This window comes from Acanthopagrus latus, chromosome 22, assembly GCF_904848185.1.
Source record: "Acanthopagrus latus isolate v.2019 chromosome 22, fAcaLat1.1, whole genome shotgun sequence".
In the NCBI taxonomy this organism is placed as follows: domain Eukaryota; kingdom Metazoa; phylum Chordata; class Actinopteri; order Spariformes; family Sparidae; genus Acanthopagrus; species Acanthopagrus latus.
The window spans coordinates 13,625,862-13,635,133 of record NC_051060.1 but is presented as its reverse complement, the minus strand read 5'-3'; the positions used below and the strand labels follow the sequence as shown (position 1 = coordinate 13,635,133).

General features: G+C 42.2%; 1 protein-coding gene across 1 annotated transcript; it reads left to right on the top strand.

The window, feature by feature from the left end:
• Nucleotides 1-235: 235 nt before the first annotated feature.
• On the top strand, nucleotides 236-7,348 carry LOC119013033 (prolyl endopeptidase). Its single transcript, XM_037087356.1, has 14 exons — nucleotides 236-494; nucleotides 821-895; nucleotides 1,353-1,486; nucleotides 1,661-1,791; nucleotides 2,144-2,353; nucleotides 2,620-2,741; nucleotides 2,892-2,997; nucleotides 3,101-3,292; nucleotides 3,382-3,579; nucleotides 4,036-4,139; nucleotides 5,462-5,693; nucleotides 5,789-5,920; nucleotides 6,020-6,176; nucleotides 6,271-7,348. The coding sequence occupies exons 1-14, from the start codon at nucleotides 357-359 to the stop codon at nucleotides 6,563-6,565; spliced, it is 2,226 nt and encodes a 741-aa protein (XP_036943251.1). The 5' UTR covers nucleotides 236-356; the 3' UTR covers nucleotides 6,566-7,348.
• The last annotated feature ends 1,924 nt before the right edge of the window (nucleotides 7,349-9,272 follow it).

Below are 9,272 nucleotides of genomic sequence, written 5' to 3'. Positions count from 1 at the left end.
ACAGCTTCTTTATTCAGTTATGGAAAAGATAAATATTTCTGAGTTTGTATTATTACCTTAAATTCTATGTTCAAATTTCTCCCCCAAATCTACACAGTGCTCCTTTAATTTAAGCGCTCGTCGCTTAGAGTTTTAGCTTCATACCCACATTGTTGGCCATCATATGTCACCTATGGCCTTCCATACTTTTTGTTATTAAGCAGTTTTCCTCGTGTTGTCCTCCCTCTTCTCGTCGGCAAGGGGCGCAGTAGGCTCTGTGCCGCTCACACACAGAGCTGCGGTGCCCTCTTCACGGTGCTTGTCGTCTGTGTGCGTGCAGGGCATCCTTCTGCCAAAATCCTCAGCGCCTTAAGTTGATGTTTTACAGGATCCACAGCCTCGTTGCAAAACCACTCTTTCAGTCTCTGAGGCAGCTTGTTTTGTTACGCCTTTCCCGAAACCTGACCTCCAAAATGGCTTTCCAGTACCCACAGGCTTACCGCGACGATGCAGTTGTGAGTAAAGGTGGCTAGCCTAGCTAGCCTAGCGTGCTAGTGAGCCGGGATGCTTAATCATCATGCCTTTTTCATTCATTGAAATGGGCGTCTGCTTTGTTAGCATGCTAGTTAGCTTAGCCTAGTCAGACAGCCCAGACCGACTGTGTTGACAAACGAAGGGGCAGCCGTTTTACAGTTTATTACTACATGTTAGCTTCGTGTTTCCTTTGCTGTTTGGTCAACAGGGCTAACCAGCCTGCAGTGGCTAGCACGGCACGTTCATACCACACCTAGCTTGCTAGCTTGCATTTTAATAACTGTCATTACTGCTTCACCTGTCTCAGGTGGATGACTATCATGGCACTAAAGTACCGGATCCATACAGCTGGCTGGAGGACCCGGACAGTGAAAAAACACAGGTAAATCTAAGTCCTCATTCTTTTTTTATTGCAATATTTTGCAAGGTTGACAGACAATACTGTCACAGGCTGAGGACACAAAAGTGGTCTAAATGTTACAATCCCTGCAGAGGTATTTGCTCAGAATCTTGTTTTAAGTAGGCTAAATCACTCTTGCCTTACTAGTTACAAAAATTATGATGTCAGATGTCAGTTGTGTTAGTTGATGATCACCACCATCCTTAAGATGTGTCGATATCACGAGGGGCCAGTCCCAAGAAGTGTATTTACTGAGTGATCTGTATAACTCGCTGAGCAAAACCTTGAACCCCTTTATGATCAGGAGTATGATGTACAAACACCTGTTCTGGTTTCAATCAGCAAGATTACACAGATAAATAAGTACAGCAGATTCTTGGAATGGACCACAGAGATGATAAAAATCATTGTGTGTTGGTGTTTTGTCTTCCCTCACCAGGCCTTTGTCAGCGCTCAGAACCAGCTGACGTTGCCGTATCTAGAGCGCTGTGAGGTGCGAGATCTTTTCAAGGAGCGCATGACTGAGCTGTATGACTACCCAAAGTACAGCTGTCCCTTCAAGAGGGGGAGCAGGTGAAGCGACAGAATCATGTTTTAGCACTTTGGTGACACATCTGTGTCAGGATTACCTGTGAAAAGACATAAAAAATTTACTTAGGTTTGCTTTGATGGATGTTTTTTCCATTTTAAACACACATCTGTGAAGATCCTTTAAGAACATTAACAATATCTCCCCTCAACTTTCAGGTACTTTCACTTCTACAACACAGGTCTCCAAAACCAGAGTGTGATGTACGTGCAGGAGAGTCTGGATGCGGAGCCCACCGTCTTCTTGGATCCAAACACATTTTCGGATGATGGGACCGTCGCCCTGCGAGGTATTAAACGCAGCTGTTATAAGAACAAACAAGCACCTTTTTTATTACTGGTTATTTTACTTTTTTTATTCTTATTTTAAACTTTTGGGAAATCTTTTGCATTTCTTCATTTCTGGATGCTAGTCTTCTATTATATTTTGTGATACATCTCATTGTAATGCCTGAATTCATTCCAACGCATTGCCCGAGTAACTTCTTGATATGATAATAATGTCTAAATGTTGAATGTATGATGCCTTCATGCCCAGGAATATCCTGCTATTTATAATATCCATAACAGCTGAGTAACGAATGTTAACACCACCGGATGTGTTAATCGAGGTTCTGTTTCTGTCCTTATGCTTACCTTAAGGCTATGCGTTCTCCGAGGACGGGGAGTACCTGGCATACGGCACCAGTGCCAGTGGTTCAGACTGGGTGGAGATCCACTTCCTGCGGGTTGAAGACGCCACGCCCATGGAGGACCGCCTGGAGCGAGTCAAGTTTAGCTGCATGTCCTGGACTCATGATGGGAAGGGTCTTTTCTACAATTCCTACCCCCAGCAGGAGGGAAAGAGCGACGGTGAGGTCAAGAGGCCGGTGTTAGGCGGCACTCGGACATCCTCAAATCCAAAACCTTGCTTTAGCTGCTGTTGCTATCTTAGATTACTCTTTTGTTTCTTTGTGTGCTACTTTTCTGTCTGCTGGATTTGTAGCTTTGCTTCCCTCTGCTCATACAACTTTGATGTATCAGTGCTGTTGTCACGTCTCCTCTCCGCTCCCATCAGACATGTTCCGTTTAGTCACCACAAGGGGGCGATGATAACATTGAAATGTTTTGTCTCCTAGGCACCGAGACCTCCACCAACCTGCACCAGAAGCTTTACTTCCATGTTTTGGGGACTCCGCAGTCTGAGGACGTGTTGTGTGCCGAGTTCCCTGAGCACCCCAAATGGATGAGTGGAGCTGAGGTATCCTAAAAAGAAAATGACCTTTTAAAGACCTCCCTTAATTCTTTTTGTGTTATAAGGATGAGAAATAGTGTCAGGTAAAGGAAACCGACAACAGCTAAGATTTCACAAACCAGCAGGCTTACATGTATACATCACTATATGTTGCAGGTGTCAGATGATGGACGGTATGTGCTGCTGTCTATCAGAGAAGGTTGTGATCCGGTCAACAGGCTGTGGTATTGCGACCTTCAGACCAATCCTCAGGGTATTACAGGTATGGTAAACTTGTTTTCTGATGTGGGCCTGCTTTTATTATTTACTTTAATCTGACATGTTTATTTGTGATTCATACACTAAAACACTCCTCTTGTGTTTAGGACTTTTGCCATGGGTGAAGCTAATCGACAACTTCGACGCTGAGTATGAGTACGTGACAAATGAGGGCACTGTGTTCACTTTTAAGACCAACCTGGACGCCCCACGTTACCGTCTCATCAACATCGACTTTGCCTCTCCAGCTCAAAGCAACTGGAAAGAGCTCATCCCTCAACATGACAAGGACGTTATCGGTGAGCTGCTGCAAGACTCATGTGACCCGTTCTGGTAAAATATTAGGACTGGCGGTACATGTACTTTTTCTGTCTCCTCCTCCCTGCAGTGTTCGCCACCTGCACATACGCCAGCTTCCTGTTTGTGTGTTTCCTCCACGACGTGAAGAATGTGTTGAAAATGTACCGCCTGAGCTCGGGGGAGGAGCTAAAGACCTTCCCTCTCGACGTCGGCTCAGTGGTGGGTTTCACAGGACGGAAGAGGGACTCTGAGATCTTCTACTATTTCACCTCCTTCCTCTCCCCGGGTACGAGAACATAACTGCTCAGTTTGTGTCCTAGTTGTGGATGCTACGTCACTTAGGACAATATTGCTGTAGGAATTGACATGAATTTCTAATACGTCACCGTTTTTGCAAGGCTTGAAAATTTGGGAAATTGTTGTTAGCATTTGCATTTATAGTGATATTGATATAATACAGAACTATTATTCTTGAAAGTGCTTGAATTTTACCCTTAAGAAGCTGTACAGTGAAATTCATTGGGTAACTTATAAGAAAATGGCTAATGCCATGTAATATGAATATAAATAACGATAACATCTTGAAAATGACAGAAGGAAAACATTTGAAAGTTTTGCTGGAATTGGTTTTATTGTATCTGAACCTTTGGTTTAATTTCTGACTGTGTTCTATAAAGACATTTTCCACACGTTGAAGTGATTTGTAGAACAAATGAGATGAAGGCTTGTCTTCTTTATCCAGCCATCATCTACCACTGTGACCTGACGAAGGAGCCGCTGCAGCCCCACATCTTCAGAGAGGTCACCGTTAAAGGATTCAACCCCTCTGACTACCAGACCACCCAGGTAACTACATGCAGTGTGTCCCACATATACTGTTCACTTGGGCAGGTACAATAACAGCCAAAGTATATTTGGCCACACATTTAAGCATGTTGTACGCTACTTTTATTTTTATACTCACACAATGCTCTTTAGAGAGAGAGAGAGAGACTTGATTGTGATGTGATCTCTCTTATTTAAAGTAGGCTGTCTTATTCCATTGTTATGTAATATCTACAAAGTCATTTGGTGCATGTTGGTTTCGATCTGTTAGATAATTAACAAGCTCTATGAAGCATGAAGGCGGACAATTAAATCAACATTTGTGGGATGAATGTTGGCAATCTGTTAAAGCTATCTTGAAGAAAAGTAAATGCTGAGCCCATGTCCCAGTTAAAATCCTGGATTTTCTCTAAAAACAACAACTATAAAAACATTTACAACCTTGTTTTTAAAATTATTGTCCCTCAGAGCTAAGTTTAATCATTTTTGCAGTTCTTTGTATGTGTTTCCTGAGCCTCACCAATTGAATATGTTTCTCTTGATTGGGCTGAACATGGAAGAAACCTTTTTTCATTGTTGTTGATGTACCAGAATGTTTTACAGCTATCAAATATATATATATATATACACACATACATATGTAAATCATTTCTTACTCAAAGAATCTTTTAATTTTCAGAAAATTACCCTCTCTAATTTTCTTGCAGCAAAATTTAGATTTTGTATTGTATTAATCGTTCTTCGTCCATCGTTTCTCCTTTTCATTTTCTGTCCTGAAAGAACCCTTTGTTGCTGTTTGAAAGTCTTCTGCAAGAAAGTTTATTGGAGGAATGTTGACACCTTTCTGTGCCTGACTGCCCAACCTTGACCCACTTCTGAAAGTACTGGCCCGAAGTATAACGGGTATAAATCAGGTTGTCAAGAGAGAAATTGGCTGGACTAGAACAAATCCTTCTCTGTGCAAGGAAGTTCACCAAAAGCCATATTTCTTAACTTATTTTTTCAAACAGATCACCTTTATGTTATTATATTCCTATTTTTAAAGTAAAGATAGTGAAGTGTACGGTGTCTCAGAAAGATGTATTGTTCCGTTCTCTGCCCAGAAATAACACAAAGCAAAGCAAGACATTTTCCTTTAGCTCTTTTGTCCTCTCCGTCGTCTGACTCAGACTCAAGGACAGCTGAAGAACCCTCAGCAGCACCAGGATAAACACTGATTAAGACCATTTGTGTGTTAATTCCATATTCACTGCTCCCATCTGTGCAAAAGATGCCATTTCCTGGCGCTGTTTCTAGTCCTACTTGTGTTCCTGATGGTTTCTTTTCCTCCATCTTCTTGCCAGATCTTCTATCCCTCCAAAGATGGCACTCAAATCCCCATGTTCATCGTTCACAAGAAGGGCATCAAACTGGATGGCTCCCATCCAGGTTTTCTGTACGGCTACGGTGGATTTAACATCTCCATCACGCCGAGCTACAGCGTATCCCGACTCATCTTTGTCAGACATCTCGGCGGAGTCCTGGCTGTTGCCAACATTCGGGGAGGAGGAGAGTACGGGGAGACCTGGCACAAAGGTGAGGGGAGATGGTTTTGTTCTCTAAAAGAGGAACGAGGATGTATTCAGTGATGCTGATGAACTGTCTACAAACTTTGTATTTTTCCCCTTTAGCTGGCATGTTGGCCAACAAGCAGAACTGCTTCACAGACTTCCAGTGTGCAGCTGAGTATCTCGTCAAGGAGGGATACACTTCTCCCTCCAAACTGACCATCAACGGAGGCTCCAACGGTGGCCTGCTCGTAGGTGTGTATGCTGCCGGCTGAAGAACGATATCTCAAGCGAGAATCTCTCTCAAATTCAGATATATGAGTCTGTGGTGTGTCTGACTGTGTTTCCTCTCAGCGGCCTGTGTGAACCAGCGGCCCGAGCTGTTCGGCTGTGCCGTCGCTCAGGTCGGCGTCATGGACATGCTGAAGTTCCACAAGTTCACCATCGGCCACGCCTGGACCACAGACTTCGGCTGCTCTGAAGACAAAGAGCAGTTTGAGTGGCTCATCAAGTAAGTGCTCATCCAAAAGAGTAGAATTGTTCTCATTTGTAACGTTTGTATTTCACCACATTATACCTAAATCTTTACCGCTCTCGTTTGTTAGGTACTCCCCTCTCCACAACATCCGCATCCCAGAAGGCAACGGGGTCCAGTACCCTGCGGTGCTCCTGCTGACGGGGGACCACGACGACCGGGTGGTGCCTCTCCACTCCCTCAAGTACATCGCCACCCTGCAGCACACCGTAGGCCGCAGCACCAAGCAGACGAACCCTCTGTTCATCCTCGTGGACACAAAGTCGGGCCACGGCGCCGGCAAGCCCACCAGCAAGGTCATCCAGGAGGTGGCCGACACCTACGCCTTCATCGCTCGCTGTCTCAACATCTCCTGGGTCAAATAACCTGGTCCTCTGGTTAAAGTTTGTGCGCTTTTGATTGTTTTGTTTTTTGTTTTTGTTTTTTTTTAGATTTTTTTTCTTCTCATCATTTTTTGGAATACGGTTCACACAAGCTGTTCACACGTACTTTATTACTTGACTCACTACACTAACAGTATCTTCTAACTCAAGATTACACGCCGAGTGTTACTGTATGTTCTTTTCATTTTTGGTTTTGTTTGTTTAGTTTTGTCCCAGCCCGTTTCCTACTCAAAACATGCAGCACTCACAACTAACATACCCTCTCCTGTAGGCCATGTTTGTAGTCCTAATCAGATAAGAGAGACTACATTATCAGCGACAAGCGTGTTCGCAGTTAAAGTAATCAGCCAATCAGCAGCAGATTAAAGTCATGAGGTCTAAGTGGCAAAGTGTTATTTGGAAATCGTCTCTGCGTCCTCTGGGTGCTTCAACCTGAAGCGTATTATTTATTTTTTCCTTTGTGCTCAGAGCGGAGACTGCGGGACGCCGAGTGATTTCAGCATGTACATTGCTGAGGAGACAGTATAGTGGAAACGATACTGCAAGTTGACGGTATTGCTGGGGATGTGAGTGTGGAAACATGCAAAAAAACAAAAAAAACAATGCTGTGTGTGTGTGTGTGTGTGTGTGTGTGTGTTTGAATGTCAGTCCCCGCATTTCTTTCAGACTGATGATTTCTACCTCTTGACATGTGCTGATTGTTTACCTTTTGAAAGGGAACAAAACACAATGCCACAATTACAATAAACTACTTTTTAAACAGTGTTTTAATTTGTCACTTCATTCTGTCGGTGAGTTCACGTTTAAGGAGTTCAGCAACAAAATGAGAGACGCTCATGAACAGCCGTGTGTGATGAAGCTGGCTGTAGTTTTTGGTGTCACAACATGATGAATTTAACTGTATATACATGACAACATGGTACATTTTAAAACAAGCAATGATGCAGAAACTGCAACATATCAGTAACATGGGTGATCCACACATGATTATCTTTGACTGTGGAACCAAGCTGCTTGAGTTTTAAAACACTCAAGAAGCAGAGTTATCATAGCTTTGTATTCTTTTTTTATGTTCTTATTTTAATTTTGGTTTTTAACTCTGTTTAATTTCAGTTCGTCTCCACAGTGGGTTTGCTAATTTCAGTTCCATTTTTATTGTTAGTTCCGCAAAGTTGCATTTTTACCTGTGTTTTGTTTGTTGGTTGGTTTGTCCCCAGGATTTGACAAAAACTACTGAACGGATTTCTACAAAACTTGGATGGAAGATGTGTCTCACTCCACAATAGACCTCATTAACTTTTGGTGCAGATCCGGGTAATGAGACAGGCACTGCAAGACATCTTTCATACTCATTTTCTCAGGTAATGATGCATGGATCTTGATGGAAAACAATCAGGTGTGTTGAGGTGGCTGGTATCAGTGAGTGAGTACAAATGGGGGCTGTTGGGCCACGGTGGAGGTGTGCACTCTAACTAAAATGCCATTGAAAAATCTTTAGCTTTAGTTAAGTTCTTAGTTTCATTTTCTTTTTTTGTATTTTGGAGAGAGAAAGTCACTCATACAAAAACATATTGATTAAAAGCCTGAAACTATCTGATATCAATGTACTTAAGTATCAAACGTACAAACAACAGTAAATTAGACATGCATTTAAATGAATATTTATAGTGAACATTAGGGGTTGACCAATAAACAGATCCCATTTTAAGCCTTTTTTTTTTGATCATCAACATTTTAATCCCTTTGCAATAACACACATTTATAAATGTGCTGTTATGGCTCTGATTGAGCATGTAATATGCAAAGTAACAAGTGACTGAAGTTAGTGTTGTGGAGTAAAAAGTACAATATTTACCTATGAAATGCAGTGGAGAGGAAGTGTAAAGTACTGTACTAAGGGGCAATACTTGAGTAAACGTACTTAGTTACAATACATCAGATGTGCTTACAGACATTGTGAAGTGCAGTGAGCTGCTGAAGCTGTTGTAGTTGTTGCTGCTGCAGCTCTGTGAGTGTCCACCAGGGGGCGCCCTCTGTCGAAATGGCCAACACGTGCAGCAGGAGCAGAAAATGAGGGTGGTCTGACAGAGAGGGCCCCATGTGGATTACTCAACATACATGTTTCGTGTTCAAGAACTCCTCCGATATTCCGCTTTCATGTGCGCGGAGGACATTTTAAAATTCAAACGACCTTCGAAAGAGCCCTGCGAGTGACATGTTTCCAACTCTCAGCTGCTCCCTGACACACTCAGTTCATAATGAAAATTAAATTCACAGAAATGAAATAAAAATAGGAGCAAAACACAAACTTTTTTCACATATTTATTTTTAATTTTTAAAAAGGAAAAAGTCATTTGTCATTACCACATAAACTGAACATTAAAATGAAGTAAAAGGCTGTGACCGTCCACAACTTCTACAACTACAAACACAAAAAAAGTCATCGTAAAACAAACTGTTTTTTACTTCCATTCTAATGTATCCAATAGTCTCATTTTCACTCTAATTTCTGTCCATTTATTAAGACATCATTTTCTCTAAATATAAAGTTTAAATCACTTAAGACTTGAGAGAAAAGGCTGTTAGGCCTCGACAGCTGTGGACAACAAACACGAACCCTGAGAAGAGAATTTAGTTGTAAAAAACAAACAAAACAGCGGTCCCAGTTTTATTACATGACTTTCTTTGT

Bases quoted from the DNA above. Each gene is read 5' to 3' on its own strand.
- LOC119013033 (XM_037087356.1), top strand. From the start codon at position 357: ATGTTTTACAGGATCCACAGCCTCGTTGCAAAACCACTCTTTCAGTCT. The intron at 2,742-2,891 runs GTATCCTAAAAA...TATATGTTGCAG, and splicing joins AATGGATGAGTGGAGCTGAG to GTGTCAGATGATGGACGGTA. The intron at 5,694-5,788 runs GTGAGGGGAGAT...TTTCCCCTTTAG, and splicing joins CGGGGAGACCTGGCACAAAG to CTGGCATGTTGGCCAACAAG.